The 19,905-nt window shown below is 40.9% G+C and overlaps 1 protein-coding gene across 2 annotated transcripts; it reads left to right on the top strand.

The window, feature by feature from the left end:
- Positions 1 to 10,551: 10,551 nt before the first annotated feature.
- On the top strand, positions 10,552 to 18,258 carry LOC140739256 (protocadherin gamma-C5-like). Of its 2 annotated transcripts, XM_073067398.1 has the most exons (2): positions 10,552 to 12,657; positions 17,976 to 18,258. In XM_073067398.1, exons 1-2 carry the CDS (start codon positions 10,684 to 10,686, stop codon positions 18,042 to 18,044), a joined length of 2,043 nt encoding a protein of 680 aa, XP_072923499.1. In that variant the 5' UTR covers positions 10,552 to 10,683; the 3' UTR covers positions 18,045 to 18,258. The 2 variants fall into 2 exon arrangements, with proteins under 2 accessions (XP_072923499.1, XP_072923498.1); XM_073067397.1 differs by lacking the exon at positions 17,976 to 18,258 and having other exon boundaries at positions 10,552 to 14,100.
- The last annotated feature ends 1,647 nt before the right edge of the window (positions 18,259 to 19,905 follow it).

Genomic DNA, 19,905 nt, shown 5'->3' with positions numbered 1-19,905 from the left:
CACACTGGGTGATGGTTCTCGTCTTTCTTAGATGAAGATGATCTTCTAATTTGCTTCTAATCTTCTAATTTGCTCACCAATCTTATAATGGGAACAACATACCCTGAGTAACAACAGCCAAGCTACTTCGAAGGGTAAGCTTTGCTTTTACAGTCCCATACGCATTGTTTGGCATAGAAAGAGGTGTTTCTGAGGTATAAATCTCTTCTCCGCTCCCTGTATTGCCATTCCAGATATTAAGTAACATTCCGTTTATTTTCCCTACATTCTGTTTTCTTCCCTCCTTACACCAAAAGGTGTGTCCATTTGTAGGATAGATTCTAACTCTCCAGACGCGAAGTGAGCGAATTGTATAATAAAATAAAATCAAAGCTTACTTAAGGACTTGACTGTGGATACAAATATCCCAAAGGCATCATTCCCAGTTGCACATTCAACCAACTGTTTTGTATTTCTCTGCCTACGGCATTCTTGTCGGTAACATTATGGCCCGAGAAGATCATCCAAAATCTTCACGCTAGTTTCGCATAACCTTTTGTTTGGGTATTATTAATCGGTACTGATTCTAATATCTCCACTTCCCCTCCTTCTGCGTGAGCGGCTATGATCGTGCACACCCAAAAGCTTAACACATTGCCTCGGCTAGCGTATTTATATGCAAGTCCTAAATAAGCATTAAATGCATTTTTCTCGTTTAAAATTCTCAGCAGTCCGAGTAACAATTAACAACAAACTTCGCTATTCCGCTTCTTATTTTACTGCCCGCTTACATTTGGTTCCGTGCGTGCAATTGATCTTTTTTTCCAGATTTACGGAGGTTCTGGTTAGCAAAATTACTTAGTAAGATGTTTTCCTCTTCCGGTTGAGGTAATGCATTTGCTACGGGCGTCTAATTTAATCATTTAGCCAATGTTTTGACAAATTCAATCATTTTCTCGCTGGTCCAAATCAATGCTGTTTGAGCATTTATTAAGTGGGGTCCAGATCGTGTTGGCATAGGCCTCGCCATCAAAATTACAAACTGGCTCAGCCGGGTTGTTTTATTACCTGATTCCTCAAAGTATATAGCGCCAAGCGAAATTCCTCCGGCCATCTCAGTCCTGTCTCCCGACAGACCTTAGCCAGGGTATCCTTCATTCATTCTCTCCACCAACCCTGATGACTGATGCTAATAAGGAAGGCGGTATACCCAGGTTAATCCTAAAACCTGGCTCAATAGCTTAATCAATTTCCCAGTAAAATGTGTTCACCTGCCGCTATTAAGTTTATATAGTGTCGGGAACCGCCTGGAGATAATTTTCTTCATTAAAGTTTTACAACTCACTGGACGTTATCCTTTCATGTAGGGAAAGCTTCCATCCATTTAGAGAACATGTCCGCCATAACTAATAAGCATTTATATTCTGCACTGACGGGGATGTGTACAAAAGTTACCTGTGGATTGGCAAAGGGGACCGCTGTCGGCGGTAGGCGATCGTATTTTGCAGGGCATTTCCCCCCTGTTATTTTGTTGACAGAGTTCACATCTTGACAATAGTAACCATATTTTAATTTGAGTATACTTACTCTCTTGTAAATATTGACTGCCTCTACCTACCTCTATATGTTGCAAATAAACTTATATAGTTTTGCAAAAAAAAAACACAACCCATTCTGCAGTTGCGGTTAACCCTTGTGCGAAACATTGTCGAAGTTAATGCACTGTACCCATCCATTCCTACATGCCGCATTCCATGTGCTGTTTTCATGAACGCGTGTCAGATTTCTTGGGCACACTGGTTTATAGCCTGAATGCCTCTACAATCACACTAGTGAACACTTGGATATTTAGCCACCTATTTTTCTCGATTTTCGTGGCATTCTGCTCAGCAGCAATCAGATCTTGGTTTGTAGAGGCGTGGCCTTGGTTTACACTCTATCTGCATAAGTACCTGATAGCCTTTCCATCTGTTGCAGTCCATTTAGCAGTCGCGTGGTCTCTGCATTACCTAAGGCTATAGGATTTGAGGTATTTATGTGAGCTTTACACTTGCTGACACCTATCGGTCTTCTTAATCGCCCATGCTACTGGGTCAATGCTACAGAAACCTCTTACCCTCTCGCTGTTCTGAGAACATCAGCATGAAGTCGGTATTCTAGAACCCAATGTCTACAAAGTTTGTTATCCCCACGAAAGACATTGCTTTTTTTAGTGGCGGGCCTTGTGGTTTGAATTCGGCTGAGGTACGGTCTGGCATGAACCGATGGGTTGCACGGCATAGTATATAGCCTGGATATGCCACAGTAGATTGGCAATACTGCAGCTTTGATGAAGACGGCCTGTGCCATCTAGTAGCCAAATAGTTTAACAGTGCCTTACTACCATAGAGCCTTCGCTGCTGTCAGTCAGGGTCTGAGAAGCCAGCAATAGATTATCCATATACTGCAACATTATGCTGACTCTTTTTAATATCAGGCTTGGGAGATCGTTATGGACAGCAGCCACACATACGGTTGCATTTTCCGTGTACCCTTCAGGTAAACGTGTCCTTATATATTGACATCCTTTATATGTAAAGACGAACAAGAATTGACTATCCTCGTGCAAGGGTTTGAAAAAGAACGCGGAATACGAAGCAATTACAGTGCAGCAACAACTGTCCGTGGGAATGGAGGCTAATATCACATTGACATCTGGCACATCTGGTGAGATGAGTTGCACGATTTGAATTATGGCTTTTAAATCCTACACGTAACGCCATTCGTCCAGCCTCCCAGGTTTTGGGACAGACAACATTGCAGTCTTACACGAACTCTCAGTGGGCCGACGGACTCCCTGATTCAGTAGTCCCTCCATTACAGGTTTAACTCCGTTAATGGCTTTTGGAGTCAATCAATATTGTCTGATGGACTGTAGTCTGGTATTTCGATTAAAAATTATTTGATGGGGTTCGACAATGGTTACACGTTTCTCATGATTCTTATGCTGCACCCACAGTTCTAAGCTTACTCGACGAATATCATCAGGTTCTGTCAGCTGTGGTTCTGGTGGGGGTTTCGTCTATAAAATCTATGTTCTGTTAGGGACTATCCTGTAATGTGGCCGACACCACCAATCCTGTTTCGGGACAGTAATGTACCATCCCCGTTTGGTGCGGCTGGTGCGGGATTGTAAATATTCACCGTATCATCCCTCATATGTATCGTAATTGAGACTAAGAAGATGCTAACTGTGACTTTTCGGAGAAAAGTTTCTCTTATTCTTGGTCTAATTTTACTTCGGCCTCTATAACTTCGGGTCCGAAAAACACCCTTTCTGTTGATTTTAGCACACCTTTTCGCCGTTCAAGAACGCTGATCTTTTTCCGGTGTTGATCATTGGAATCAGGATCTCTAAAAGCGGCAGTTCAATTCCACGCAGTTAAATCTTTTTCATGCTCCAATAAAATCCTTTAAAATTGCCTCTCTTTTGTATGGGACTTCAGTAATGATTCATAATAATTTAGGTTTCTGGCTATTTCCCAGTTCTACAGGGCCGCTTGCTTTCTACTTCCCCATTTTTGGATCATCATAGTCTGCAACTCAGACAACCTATTTCCGGGAAGTTCTAAGAGTGATTGTTCAGGTGTGCAATGTATTATAGCATTTAATTTACACAGAGCCTGCCGGCTCAACAGGTTTACTGGCGAAACGTTCGCTGTCACGAAAGTCTCATTTATCAAATTTCCCCTATTCTTATCTCAACGGGTTCAGATGAAGGTTCCATCATACGAAGTCCGGCAATTACTACAGTCTTAATAGTTCTCTTTCCTTTGCGTATCTCCACAGTGGGGTGTACGGAGGATAGAGCAGCGTCGAAATCGACCAAGACATGAATCGGTTTATTATCTACTTCTACACTCATTAAAGGATCTTCTGGGCGTCTATTCGAAACTCTGATCCTTGCCGCCTGCATCTCCAACCCTCGTAGCCTCCCTATGGGACATTCCTTGGCTCACTCATGGAGAAAGGAAACATTTCACGGGCCTTACATCCAGGGTTCTCCTGCCGGGTTCCTTTTGTTTGATTGAAGGGAAAAGAGCACTCCGTCGCCCAGTGTCCCTTCCTACCACAGTCCATACACATACCCTGGCAGTACTCTCGTTCCATATTCCCGGCTTCCCGTACTGTTCTTTTTTTTAAATTGCAAGTCCCAGAGTATAGCCAATCAGCATAGCACCATTTAAATAAATCGCCAGAGAACGTTACAGAGTACCAGCTGTACACTGTTTCCAGCTAAAGAACTCGGTGGTTTCTTATGCCTTTCGACCTTCCTTCGTGTATTCCTTATTCATTGGCACCCTTGTCAGCAGAAAGACAGGGTTCGATTGGAGAGATGATTTTCCCTTTGCTCTTTCTTTTTGGGTGTTGCATTAATACTTACAGTTTTTATTCCCAATTTTCCATGCAATCGCTGTAGAAACAATCTTTTAACAACTGTACAATATCTAATAAGCGTTACAGGTAATATTTGCAGTCCCTTTTCCCTTATGGTTGACCAAACATTTTGCATATATCCAGGTCATTTCTCCTACTTTTTAGTTTAAAGCATATATGTCAAACTCAAGGCCCGCGGGCCAAATCCGGCCCGCGGTGGAATTATCTTTGGCCCGCGAGATAATATCTAATTACGATTAAAGCTGGCCCCAGTAATCGAAGCGCCTATGGCGTATGATATGGCTAATGCTGAGTTTATTCAGGTACCAGGTTTTCAGGGCTTTTAGTGTTTATTCGGCAGTCTTGCTCGGCAGTCTTCTTCATAAGAAACGGAATTTGTAAAGTGAAACACTTTGTAGTTATAGGAGAGACTGAGACACATGAGAGCAGGCTGAAAAAACGGAGGCAACGAAAGCTGCGTTCGCACGCATCCGACTGATCCGGCCCGCATGAAACTGCATTTTGCTCAATCCGGCCCGTGACCTAAAATGAGTTTGACACCCCTAGTTTAAAGTTATTCTCCCGGATCCCTCTACGTCATTTCTTCCGCTCCCACGCTTGTTCTTCTTCTGGAACTCAGGGTGTTCACTGGCTGGTGTGGAACAGCTCGGCGCGTGCATTCGGTGGCCTCATTTTCCTCGGACGAGTTTCACTGATAAGCACAACCTAATCAGGTCTTGACTTCTATCCTTTGAAGCAACACTCACGGATGGTATTGTTCGGAATCCCGTGCTGTAGGGATCCTATACTTGTCGCTAAAATGCTTTCGAAGAATTTACCCCGCTTCTGGAGTAAACGGGGAAGTGCGCTCTGAGATCTCGAAGAAAATCCCATTTAAGCTTCAAGAAGTTCCCTGATGAATCATAGCAAATTTATCACCAGTGATTCGTTGGACCGAGAAACTGTTTCTGAATACAAAATATCTTTTGTAGCTTCGGATGTGAGTCCGCCGACAATAGGAAATAAGAAAACAATTCTATTTGTGATCTTGGATGTGAGGGATAACGCTCCTCGGTTTGCCGAATCATTCCTCAACATATATGTGATGGAGAGCAATGCTCCTGGTTTTTTCCATTTTCACCGAAAATACAGCGGATGTTGATACGGGCATGAGTGCCCATGTTTCTGCTTTCTTTCTGGAGAATCTCACCAAGGACCTCTCACTGTCCAGCTGTATCAACATGAACTCAATGAACGACACCAGTTACCTTGTGCTCTTTTGAATATGAGGGGGGGGGGGGAAAATCCTACTTTCCTATTAGAATTCAAGACTGGATTCCTACTGCCATTCCGATATCGAATGAGCTCTGATCCATCCGTTTTAAGAAGCAAATTGCTGGAGGAACTCATTAAGTCTAAGAGGAGAATACGAATTGTTGACTTTCTGGCCAAAACCCTGCAGACAGTGCTCTTGCAGTTTAACATGATTTTATTTTGATTATGTTTCTGGCGCAGAAGTGGGGCAAAGCTGAGATCAACACCGCAAGTGAGAGAGAATAACAGGCAGACTTTGATTAAATGTGACACTAGGTAGAAAGGCAATGCTGGTACTTCCTAAACCATGCTGCATGATCACAAATACTATGATGCTTCGCTACTGCAACGAAAGTGAGGTAATATAAAACACGAGAGCATAGGCTCATAAGGTATAATAACAAAATGAGTTTGTTCAGCTACTTCATCCATTCTTCCTCTCATCTCCAATCTCCTGCCTTCTCCCTGTATCCATTCGTTTCATGAATAATCAAGAATCTATCAACATTACCTGCAGGAATTTGTGAAAACGTTTGTGTGCTGAGAGAAGCTGAGAGCACATCAAAGGGATCCAGCGCGAGATGACAAGCAATATGCGTCCAATAAAAAGAAGACATAAGATGGGTCAGCAAGTATATGGCTCGCCAGGCAGAGAGAGAGTGGAGGAGGAGCATTGCAGTATTTGGAGTAGTCCTGAGGCCTTCAACACCTGAATTTTCAAAATGTGCAATACAATTTTGCAAATTTTCTCGTCGTATCTGACTCTAGAATTTTCGGCAAGTTCGATTCCAAATAGTTTGGGTATTAAGCAACGGAACAGCAACTTTGTATGTTTTAATAGATGCAACTTGCAGCTTTTTCTTTACACAAACACTCTTAATAGGATATCGAATGTTTTTTTTTCTTCTGTAGTTAGGCGATTTCAGAGCAGCGCTGAGACCATCAATGCGCACGCGACAGAGCGTCCCTATCCCTCTATCCATATATCTCATCGTGTGCGTCTGTGTACCTGTATGGAGAAAAAGAGAAAAAGAGAGAGGGGCCGGGGGCGGAGTCATTGTAAGGCAGTAAGGAAGTGATATCAGAAATGCGTGCGTTATGTTTAATTTGCAGAAATTATGCACGCATTTGGTATTCCCAATAAGGCAATAAGGCAACCTTTCAAATTAGGGTATAGTAGATATTATCAGAAAGTTATTATATTTTCCAGTCCATTACACTTCATAATTTGTTTCACTTTCCTTATAAGTTCTCAGATCTGAGCAGTTCTCGTATTTAATCTCCCGGTGTGTTGCCTCGGTAGTTTTCAACAGGGTTCATTAGTTCTCCCCGAGTAAAGGACATATCAAACAGTTAGTTAGTAGTCAAGGACAAATCTGCAACGAAATTTACTTGTGACTGTTTTTGACTAAATAACCTTCAGGTCAATTGATTAGTCAACTATCCACATGTAACTGCCATTGACACCAGATAATTTAAGATGCCAGGTTAAATTAAAAGAATAAACACGTTTTCTAGTGTGTGCAACTGTGATTTTCTTCCGTGCAATGTTGCATAATATTCGTGAGAACACATCGTTTCCAGTGGCAGACTCCGGCCCAACAGTAGTCCAGAAGTATTAATTCACGCAGACAGAGACGTAAGGGTGGAAAGAAACGCTGCTAAATCCACGGCTATGAAGAACTCAGATCAGTTACTGGGTAGCGCAACAATACAACACTTTATAAATGCTGAAGATGAGTATCGGACTGAAGATGAATAAACTGGAGCGACATTTGTATGTTTTCCTCCTGATCGGCGAGCAGACTCCAATCATACTAAATTCCAATTGCACTCAGTCAGTTTTAAGATTTTGATTATAGATTACAGAAGTTATAGATTATTTTTTTAAAGACGGAACAACTCGGACATAGGTCCTACGGCGACCATGACCAACAACTTTTCTCTGATTCAACCCCCACCCAATATTGATGTGCTCACCTTGATATGAAATCTCACTAGATTTTTAACACATAAATTCCAATTAAGCGGCTAACCGGCTCCTCTCTGGAATATGTATTTAAATCACGTGTACGAATGTGCAATCTCATTTTAAAAGCACTGTGGAATCGGATGTATGGGGCTGTGAGGCTGCAACTCTATTCGCTATGCCATTCTTTCAATAATCTGGGATTTGAAAATCAGAATATGTTCTATTTACTATTTTAAATCTCGACGACTGTCGAAACAAATTCAGCTTTCTTACTGCAGGAAAGAAAATTGCCTTATTTACTTATCTTAGGTATGGGTCCTAATTCATTTTAGTAACTTGAACACTGGTTCATCTGCGATTATTATAATACCAATTATTAGGTGTACGCGAATAAGTGAAGAAGGTTCGAAAAAGGCTCAGAGGAATGATAACACGAGGAAATCTGCAGATGCTGGAAATTCAAGCAACACACACAAAATGCTCGTGGAACGCAGCAGGCCAGGCAGCATTTATGGGGAGAAGCACTGTCGACGTTTCGGGCCGAGACCCTTCGTCTCGGAGTGGTCACGGATTCAATCAATGAATGGCATGTGCTGACTCTGAACCAGAACCCGCCGGACATTAGAAGAATACGTGTGTGGGTTCTGATTAAAACATATCGAATATTGGAAGGCCTAGAGAGAGTAAGCGTGCGGATGTTGCTCACAGAGCGGAAATCTGCGACCAGAGGGTACAGATTTCGAATACAAGAATATCTTTGGAAGAGAAGTTAAGAGAAATTTATTCAGCCATATTGTGGCGAATTTGTCGAATTCATTGTCACAGACGACTGTGGAGGCCAACTGATTAGGAATACATAAAGCCGAGGTTTATAAGTTCTTGATCAGTAATGGCGTCAGACGTTATGGCGAGAAGGCAGGAGAATGGGGCTGAGAGGGTTAATAAATGAGATTTGATAAATGGCAGGGCAGACTCAATGGACTGAATGGCCTATTTCTACTCCTGTGTCTTATGGCGATATTGTAACTCCTCGCCCAAGAGCCGACAGGGCAACCATGCAACACTTTATACACGTTGAAGAAAAGCATCGAAATGCCTTTATTTGTTGTGTATCCTGTCTGTGGTTTGAAAGCCACATAATCTGATTCAGGAGGAAGTATATCAGTCGCTAAGTCACAAGATCTCACGGAGGAGGTGTTACGTATTGTCCAATTCTTAATATAATACTGTACTGATACTGTAAGTAATCTGGAGCAGTACCGCGTCCAGTTTTAGCATGTGACAGGAGCAAGATTGCCACGGGAAAGATCTGTGCAGATCTGTCCACACGGTGACAGACTGGCTGCTACTGGTGAATTTCGCCTATAGACTGCAGACAGCGAGTAGTCTCACAGCTCCAGGGTCTCCGGTTCGAGCTTGATTCTGAAGGGGCCTTGGGCAATGCTGCACATCCCCTCTATTTGAGTTTTCTCCAACTGTTGTTTTGTTTTACTTGCGAAGGATGCCCAGGGATGTATATGAGGCATGTACATATAGCAGAATTGCAGGGCAATGGCAAAGAACTGCCAGATTTGGGGCACTGCCGAAAATATGCGAAGTAATGAAATTAATTTCAGGAGTGCATTGAATTAAAGAAAAGGAGAAAAGGAATTGACCAGTTTTACATACTACCATCACGTACTCCTGAACCCAATGGCTTATTATGGTATCGTAATAAATTTGAAACAGCATGCCTTACCATTAAGTTCAAAGCATTGGATACGGGTAATATCGGGTGCTCTTGCTAGTTACAATTCAATACTAACCATTAATTAAAATTTCTGAAAATGGCTAGGGTATCCCATCACTATTCGTTGAGTCATTGCTCCTTATTCACAATTAGTTCACCGACTCACTGAAAAAAAAATGCTCATATTTCTATTTTTGTTCCTTGGTTATCATTAAAACATATTTTTTCGCAGGTCCAGTATTCTAGTTCTGATGCAAAAGAAAATCCGCATTTTCTCAACTTCCAGGATATGGTAATTTAGCAAGTGTGTGGATAGCTTTGAGACGATGTATATCCAATAAAAATTTCAACTGAAATAAATTTTCAGTTTTGCAAAAGCTTCATTCTGCATCTTCGCTTCATAATTTCCACGTAAATGTAATTTGTTCAATGGTTGACCACGGGAAGAAGGTACACCTTGGTTGCACTGGTATGTTTCCCTGTTTAAAACCAGGAAGCAAGTTTTATTAATAATACCATCAATGTAGTTAACCGACACTGAGAAATATTTCAGTTTTGAACAGTGCAGAGTTTGGCAACAACATTGCTTACAAGGCCTGTACTATTCTGACTCTCAGCAAACTGGGTTTTCAATGGGTGAAAGATTGGAGCAAATGCCTTTTGCCAGGAACATCCCACAAGATTTATGTTTTAAATTTCCGCAATTATCAGCACGTAAAATTCCCCTAACCTTCGACGACAGTGAACAGTACATTAAGGTTAATTTTAATAATTTGATATAGTCTGAACTAGATAATCTGTCTATGTACTATCAGCGAATGAGGTATTTTACATTGCCGTTAAATTCGTGGCAATCATCTTTAGTTTATATATAATTAAGTTTTAAAGTACTTACGAAAATAGAATTTGAAAAGGAATTTCATATCAATGTCTATGCTTTATTGCTGTTCAATATTAAATACTTTGCGGGAACCTTCTAGCTTTAAGAACAGTCGATGCAATTATCGAATGGGACTGGTTGTGTCGCTGTGTACCAATAAGAATCCGAAACGTACCTAAGAATCCATTGACCCGCCCACATCCCAGAAAATAAAGATCAGAAGCGATGTAATTCTCATGCAGTGAGCTTTTCTGGAGAGAGACTAGGCAGAATAAATACTGTATTTGTCTTTAGAGAATACAGATATCTTCCTGCAATCATTTCATGGTATGGCCACTTCTGTGGTATAATCGAGCAGAGGTCTGTTTCTGAGAAATATCTCTGTGCAGAACAATGGCGAGTTCGGCGATCAAAAGCGACATTGTTTTCAAGAACTATGCAATTCTGATTCTGGTATGTACACCGAATTTGATTTTTGGGCATATTCGCTTTGCCATAAGCGAAGAATTGGAGAGTGGCGCTTTTGTTGGGAATATCGCTCAGGATTTAGGTTTGAGTGTACCGCAATTGGCCGGTAGTAAATTTGCACTAACCTCCGAAAACGGTGGACAATATATGGAGCTTAATTTGGAGAACGGGATATTATCTGTTCGTGAAAGGATCGACAGGGAACATATATGTGGATACGCAAATGTGTGTAACATTCCTTTCAAAATTGTGCTGAAAAATCCTTTGGCGGTTTATCGTGGTGAAGTCGAAATTCTGGATATAAATGATAATTCCCCGACCTTCCCCGAGAGTACCGTTGCTTTACAGATAGCGGAAGCAATTGCGCCGGGGGTACGTTTCCCTCTCGAGAGTGCGGAAGATCCAGATATTGGATTAAATACAGTCGCCGACTACACAATTAATTCCAGCGAATACTTTAGTCTAAGGACACAGAAAACCGAAGGCGAATTTATAACTGCCGAATTGGTCCTAGAGAAATCTTTAGACAGAGAGTTACAGTCATCCATTCGAATTGTCCTGACAGCGACTGATGCTGGGACTCCCCGACGATCTGGCACAGCTGAGATTTTCATTACGGTTGTGGACATCAATGACAATCCACCTGTATTCGACCACAACGTTTACAAGTGCAGCTTAAGTGAAAACGTACCCTTGGGTACCTTCGTGATAAAAATCCAAGCTAATGATGTGGACGAAGGTTTGAATGCTGAGCTAACATATTCTTTCAGCAAGATAACTTCACCAAAACTACGCGAGTTGTTCAGTTTAGATTCCGACACAGGAGAGATTCGAGTTGAAGGAGAGCTAGATTTTGAAGAAGAAAGCAGTTATTATCTGAATGTTCAAGCTGTGGACCATGGATCACCTCCATTTATAGGACGCGCCAAAGTGTTTATTAACTTGGTTGATATAAATGACAATGCACCTGAAATAGAAGTGTCATCAGCTGTGAGCAGAATTCCAGAAAATTCTCCGTCTGGTACTTTAATAACTTTTTTCAATGTTTTTGATCGAGATTCTGGAGAAAACGGTGAAGTGAAGTGCGAGATTCCAAAGAACGTCCCCTTTAGACTTCAAACATCGTCGAAGAATCATTATGAGTTGATTACTTGCGAACCATTGGACCGCGAAGTAGTGTCCGAGTATAAAATACCTGTCGTAGCCTGGGACTTGGGTTCACCCTCACTGTCAAGCAATGCAATCATTCATGTTATAGTGTCAGATGTGAATGATAATACGCCGCAATTTGCTGAACCCTCCTACAACGTATACGTGATGGAAAACAACGAGCCGGGCGCTTCTGTATTTGCGGTATCTGCTTCTGATCCTGACCTGGACCAGAATTCTTACGTTTCGTACTCCTTTGTCAACTTTATGCAAGACTTTCCACTGTCCAGTTCCCTCAGTATTAACTCCATGAACGGCACAATTTACGCGCTGCGCTCCTTTGACTACGAGAAATTTAAACACTTCCAGATCCACGTTCAAGCACGTGACGGTGGAGTGCCCCCGCTGAGCAGCACTGCGACAGTGAATGTGATCATTCTAGATCAGAATGGCAATGCTCCGGCAATTGCTGCACCTCCGGGACAGAAAGAATCCGATTTGGTAGAGATCCTGCCCCTGTCAACTGGTCAAGGGCACTTGGTCGCCAAGATATTGGCAACTGACGCAGATTCTGGACAGAACGCTCGGTTGTCCTATCAGGTGCAGAGATCTACCGATCCTAGTTTATTCAATGTTGATAAAAATTCCGGTGAAGTCCGAACAGCTCGCATTATTTTAGAGTCTGATTCCACCACGCAAACTCTGGTCATCTTGGTGAAAGACAATGGACAACCGAGCCTCTCCACCACGGTTAGTATGCTCATTACAATTCTGGAAAATATTACTGAAAAGATTCCTGAAAGTAGCAATTTAGCGAAGAATACTGGGCATTTTCCTAATCCGATTACACTTCTGATCGTAATCTTCGGTTGCACATCCGTTCTGTTTCTTTTGATCATCATTCTCCTCATTGGCATCAAATGCATGCAGAGCAGAAATATTAACCAAGAGTATAATTCTCCCAACTATTACAAACGTAGGCAGTTTCAAACTACGTTTAATCGAAGGTCTACATTGGAAGAAACTTTGCGCTATCCTGGAACCTGCCGGATAGGTCACGATTCAGCAGGGCAACATTACTCGGTTTCTCTGTCTCCAGAATCGATGAAGAGCGACTTCCTCTTTTTGAAGCCATGCGCTGCTCCCAAGACTCAAGCTAAATGCTAAGTTAAAATGATCCTGTTACAGCATTCAATTAAAATTATTGGCAGTCACATTGTACATCCAATTAAATATTTAAGTAAATATTCCCTATGTGTGCTTCGATTTCGGAATGCTCAAAAATAAATGTTTCAATGACTGCATCTCAGGTGTGCAAACCTGATATCTTATCAGCTAGAAAGGATTCCTCAGACAAATCACTGAATGTGTTTTCCAAATCCATTGTTCAATGGCACAATCGATCTTGACACAACGATCTAATTATCTGACTCGAAGTATTAATATCTGAGCAAAAATGCATTATCGCATTGAAAGGCATTCGCCCTGTAGTGGTAAGAATTAATATCGGACATTATTTAATACAGATCTGGATTATGCTTCCAATTTGTTCAGCAAAATACAACAAAATGTTGGATTACTGTTTCAAAGATAAAGGTGGAACTGTAATGTTATCCTATTGCGGTTTTTTAAATAATCGATGATGCAGTGATTCCCAAGTGTACAAACACATCAGATGAAAGGAGATCGCGGCTTACTGTAATGTAGGCCTGACGAAGGGTCTCGGCCCGAAACGTCGACAGCGCTTCTCCCTATAGATGCTGCCTGGCCTGCTGTATTCCACCAGCATTTTGAGTGTGTTGTTGTTTGAATTTCCAGCATCTGCAGATTTCCTCGTGTTTGCTCTTGTAATGTAGCTCCATGCGTTAAATTATAAAACACATTAAACATTGCTTTGCAACTCCTGACACATTCCTATGCATTATAGTGTGTAAGAATGATCGAAGTATCTAGCTTGGCAATAAATCTAAACCGTTCAAAATCGAAGGTCCACTGAAAACACTATAGTCACATATTGAAAAGGAGTCCTATATATACTACTTTCTGAGATGTGTTTACAGTTTTGGATTTGTTGCCAGCGAATGTTTTGCGAATTCTAATCTGCTTTACAGCGTGTCCTTATTGCTGTTGAAATGTTTTATTAAAAAAATCGTTTTGACTGGAACATATAATAGTGAAAATGATTAACTGGCTTGGATCAGAGTTCCTCCTGCAGAGGTTTTTGTTACCCAGTTTCATAAGACTTCCTGAAAGTTTTTTTTTTGTTTATCTATTTCAGTAATTTTATTATATTATGTGTGTTTTCATCGTCTGAGCGTCAATGCATGGAGCGATAAGACGTGTTGGTTCGTGTGCATGCTTTGGAGAGATAATTATATTTCTGAAATGTGCAAGCTATGGGCTTAAATGGAAATAAATTAATCGCCTGCAGGATGATCTCTGACAATGCAGAAAGAAAGCATTCAATAAGCTTTATAATTTCTAAAATTGTACATATGCTAAACCGAGGATAACTTGAAGTAACCAATGCTTGAACATTGAAAGCATAGGCATACTAACATTAATAGGTATATTGGCCCAAGATGTTATGCAGAACTAATTAAATGCCCAAGTAAACTAGTGCCCTAATGCCTTCTACCTGCACAATGTCAACATCCCTCCATAATTTGCACAACCATGTCTCAATCTAAGAGGCCTTTTAAACGCTCTATTATATTTACTACCTGTGGCAGTGCATCCCAGACAGGTATCACAGTCTCTTTGCAATAAAAATAACTACCCCGCACCTCTCCTTTGAATTTACCCCCCCCCCCCATGTTCAAAGCATGTCTTCTAAATATTATATATTTTGACCCTGGCAGATGACGACTCTGGACACTATCTAAGCCTGAAAGTATGAAATCTCTCACCGTTTTCCACCGCTATAGGGCAGACAACCTAATTTTGTCCAACTGCTCCTTACAGCACATACTATTTAATCCAAGCATCATTTTGCATGCTGCCCAATGTACCCACATCCTCGCTATAATTACCTGAGAAGCGTTGAATGCAATACTCCAGGTAGAGCCTTACTAATACTTTATAACCGTGCAACGTGACTTCTTAATTGTTGAACTCAAAGGATTGACTAATAAATGCAGGCATATTGTATGCCTCGTTTACCACCCTATGAATGTACATGCAGCCCCTTCCAGGGAACGATGGAATTGAAACCCTGCATCCCTCTGTAAATCAACGCCGTTATGGAGTATTTCGTTAGTTTTGTACTGTTCCTTTACATTCGATATTTCAAAGTGAATGACTCACAGTTTGTCTGAGAGAACACTACCTGCCATCTCTTAGCACATATACGCAATGGGATATCGGATTGGACTTATCTACAACATCCACAAACACAACAGTCTGCGAACCTTCCAACCCACACATCTTCGTTAACAATCATGTGTCACCTCCATTTATAACAGCGCCAGAGATTCCAGTATGGATGTCTGGAAACCACCAAAATCACGAAATTCCAATGAAAATAAGTCTTTCCGACCTCTATCTTCTGTTTTCTGCAGGTTAGCCATACCTATTCAAATAGACAAATCGCCATGGATCCCATCCTTCCTAATTTTCTGGACTGAGCCTACTGTGAGCGACCTCGTCAACGCATTACTCAAATGCATATAACCAATGTCCACAATTCTGCGTTGATCACAAATTAAAACGGAGAGAAATATTCGCATTATTCTACTTTCAGGAGATTTATACTTATTATCAGGGAAATTTTTGCCGACCAAACTACGCAGAAGCAAAACAGTTATGATTGAATTCGCGACTGAGAGGAATCAAGTGTCATTGTGGACCACCTGTTATTTCTCATGAGAAAGAAATAATACTTATACCACCTTTGATCTTGTCCATGTTATTTCAGTTTCTCTGCTTTTGTTGGTGTCATTGTTAATTCAAATGAAGTTGGATCCTACCAGGTTAACAATATTTTATTCATCAATACGCCAAATATAAGAGCTGACTTCCTACGTGGAGGGGAGAATGAATGCACTTAATATTCAGACATGATTTGCCAACTATGGCATCAAAGAGAGTTCACAAAGCTGACGTGACTTGGGACGAAAGGAGCCTTCTTGTTTTTCTGTATATTCTAAAGGTTTCGTGTGGTTGACCACCATGACGAGGGTGAGTGTGACATAATTCAACGTTCAAAGTAAATCCATTATCAAAGTACCATATACAATCCTGAGATTTATTTTCTTGCTGGTATACATAATAATTGCAATAACCATAATAGAATCAATAAAGGACCGCATCAATAGGGCGACAACCAATGTGCAAAAGTCAACATATTGTGCAAATAAAAAAGGAAATTAAAATAAATAATACTGACACTACTGCTACTAATAGTTATTAATATAAATAAGTAACCAATGAATACAGAAAATATGAGATGAACTGTTATTGTTAGTGAGTCCATACGTTGTGGGAACAATACACTGATGGTGCAAGTGCAGTCCAAAGAAGTTTGCCCGCTGGTTCAATAGCGTGCTAATAACTGTTCCTGAACCTATCGCTGTGAGTCCTGAAGCTCCTGTATCTTATTCTGGATGGCAGCAGTGAGAAGCAAACATGACCTGGAGGTGGGGGGTGGTAGTCCCTGATGGTAGATGCTGCTGTCCTGCGACAACCTCCGTGTAGATGTGTTTAGTGGTGTGGAGGGCTTCACCCATGTTGGACCGGGCGGTGTCCACTACTTTACGTAGATTTTTAGTTCAAGCGCATTGGTGTTTTCAAACCAAGCGGTGATACAACCAGTAGGTATACTCTCCCAACAGGTCTATAGAAATTTTTGATCAGTTTAGATATCGTCCTAACCTTCTCAAAATTCTAAGTAAGTGGAGAGGCTGCCGTGTTTTCTTCACAATTGTAATCACGTGGTTAAGTGATGGGCTCATTGATTGCAACAAAGTGGGTTGACTTTCCTGAGCGCAAATAAGCTGTATTTGTCCGTACAGAGCGCAGGAAGCTACAGTTGCACTGTCAACAGCAGAGGGCGATATAGTCCCAAACAAAGAGAGAAATTAGATTGGTTAAAATCTACATGGACAGTCAAGATAGCAAGCGGCGAATAGTTGTTGAAGTAATTCCAGTACTGCGAATGTCTCAATACTAGAGAAGTTGTTCAATATATTTTTCACTTCAGTTTTTTTATTTCTTTTTTTTTTAATTTCGCTTTCAGTTTTATATTTTTCAGCTCTGACCGGACCCAGTGTCAATAGTTCAAACAATATTAATTCTATTAAGTTAGGCATCAAGAAACGCCAGATTGATCTATTTTGCAAGTGCTAATATAAACTGTTTGCGCTGTCCGTTTTTATTTTACGCGCAATCCTGATAGAACACTGGAACGCTATAGAGTTTGGTCGTTCTTCCAACGACTCCAATGCAAAGAGGAAATGCGACACGCAACTTAACACGTTTCTCTCTCTTTCCAGGAACATTGGTGTACAATAGGGAGAGAGGCAGATTTTGCGTGTTCAGTAAATTTGGAGGATGTACTTAGCGCATGGGAACAGTTATGTACTCGTAATATTTAAGTTATTTACCAAATTAAAGGAACAGATGCATTTCTCTTTCCATTAATTCTGTCAGAATCCATTTTTATGGTAACGATAATGTAAGATAAATTTAGTTTGTAGTCAATCTCATGTAATAATTATTCAGCTAGTTTATAGCTTCGCAGATCTGAACTTTTTAATTTCGCTGTCCTTTCACATTTCGTGCATTTGTGGTTTCGTTAAATTTCCACAACATTCCACAGTCCTCCAATGACTCCACCGTATCATTTTTTTGAAGAATATAGTCTCTCTGCCCTCATTTACGCATAAAGCATATAAGTTTGCGGAAGAGCCCTGGGTGTGGTAATCATAATCTAGATCAGCTATTCAATGTACGATAATATACTGACAAAATGAGATCTTCATTTGAATTGAGACGAAGTTGCCATGTATTTTAATTGTTAGTTCTGTTCTGCATAATATTGCAAACTAATCCACACCATACCTTTGCAGGACCTGAATGAAGCGAAATTCCCAAGCCAGCAGCTGTTGATGTGTGATAATTCACTTCAACGACTGTAGAAACAGCGAGAAGGAAAGATTTGACATGGAAAACTAAGCAGGTATGCTGGCACCAGACGTGGTCGTTCGGATGAAAATCAGTAGGAATTAAGCCTTATCCTGTATATAAACACAAGTCGTTGCAGCTGTGTAATACAGCCCGGATGGAAGTGAAGTTTTTTTTCGACACGTAGATGAAATCAGCTGCAAAATATCCGACTTCCCTCTGAGGGCAAATGGGTTGACACTTGGCGCATTTGGAAACGTAGTACTCACTCAACAAAGAATTAAGTGGAACTTCTCTCTGGACCAGAACTTAGGATTTCTTTGTTTTGAAGCAGAATTTAGAGATAAAGCTGATTGAAATTCTGATTCTTGCGTTATTTGATAATTTACCAAATTTTCTGCAGCACCATCTTATTTTGGAGAGTTTATTTCACTTGTCCACTCTGAAAACATCAGATGGAGCTTGTCCTTGCCTACTTATCTTTTAAAGTGTAGATTTGAGATGACAGTGTCAAACCGACAATTTTACTTTCCAGACTAACTTTTGTACGGTGTGGCAGTTAATAGATTCGGATTCTGATTCTGAAATCACCCAGTGCCATGCCAAGATAACATCTGAAGTGTGTGTGTTCTGGTTCCTTCCGTCCGACACCGAGAGCAGCTTATTCTCAGCTACCTGAAGAATCTTTAAAATATGATGTCCAGTTGCTTTCTGTAATCTCCAGTATAAACTGGATTTTAGTTCAAATAACTTGCCTTATCTGAAAACTTGAACGTATGCAAAGGCTTAATTGATAGTAGGTGGCAACGTTTTCAAAACCCAAAAGAGAGACAACAATAAATGATCAAAACACAATACTCCTGTGCTCACTTTGTGAAATGTTCGTATGGCTGAGATGCTGTAATTCAAGGGAAAAATTAAAGGGATATTCTCGTAGTCTTATTCAGGCAAATCGTGTGGCTCTGCAGTAATTACACAATAGCACTCTTCTATTCTCACACTATTCATCCAGAGATTTGGACGAACAGTCCATAAATGCAGCTCCCCTGAAAAGACTTAAAATTACTTTTGTCTTGAAATTTATTTATTTATTTACAGATACACCTCGGAATAGGCCCAGTTCTAACCAAAGCCTAGTCAGTGAACAATTTACAATGACCAATTAACCTGCCGGCTGCGTCTGGGAGGAAACCACAGAACCCAAAAGAAACCCACAAAGCCCACTGGGAGGCTTCACAGAGGAAGCAGGAATTGAACTCCGGCTGTTGATACTTTGTGCTGTACTAGCTTCGCTCTAACCACCACACTACTGAAGGGCGCATTATCTGCAGAACCCGGCAGCTCTATCATGGGCCCTTCGGACTATCGTGAAAATGAGGTTTTCTTCTCTTATTCTGGGTCGCATATTCAGGATTAAAGACACAAGTATCGACTTTGGAATTAACTCTGCACTTACTGAACTACTGTAACCACGCTCAAAAGTTAAAACATTTATAAATATTCAATAATAATTTAATTTCCTTTCACCAGAGCATCTCAGGTTTCAGGAGTCTCCGCAGCACTTTAGTTGCTAGATGGAGTTGGAATTTATTCGTGGAGGATTCGGGTAGGCCTTTCAACCGGAGTAACGCTTTGGAGGACTCTGATCAATTTCGTCTTTATGCCGCACAGTGGCGCAGTGATGATTCCAGTTGCGTCACGGCTCCAATGACCAATATTAATATTGAACTCTTGGTGCTGATGGAGTGGAGTTTGCTGCTTCTCTAAAGCACATTTGTACCTAGATGTTGGTCCTTCCTGTCTTATGCCAAAGATATGTTAGTATCCTAGATCGTGGTTACTATAAGACAAAGGAAATAGGTAAATCGGGCGCTG

The sequence above is a fragment of the Hemitrygon akajei genome, chromosome 15 (genome assembly GCF_048418815.1).
Source record: "Hemitrygon akajei chromosome 15, sHemAka1.3, whole genome shotgun sequence".
NCBI lineage: Eukaryota > Metazoa > Chordata > Chondrichthyes > Myliobatiformes > Dasyatidae > Hemitrygon > Hemitrygon akajei.
Note: the sequence above shows the minus strand (reverse complement) of the source record. Positions and strands in the feature narration are given on the sequence as shown.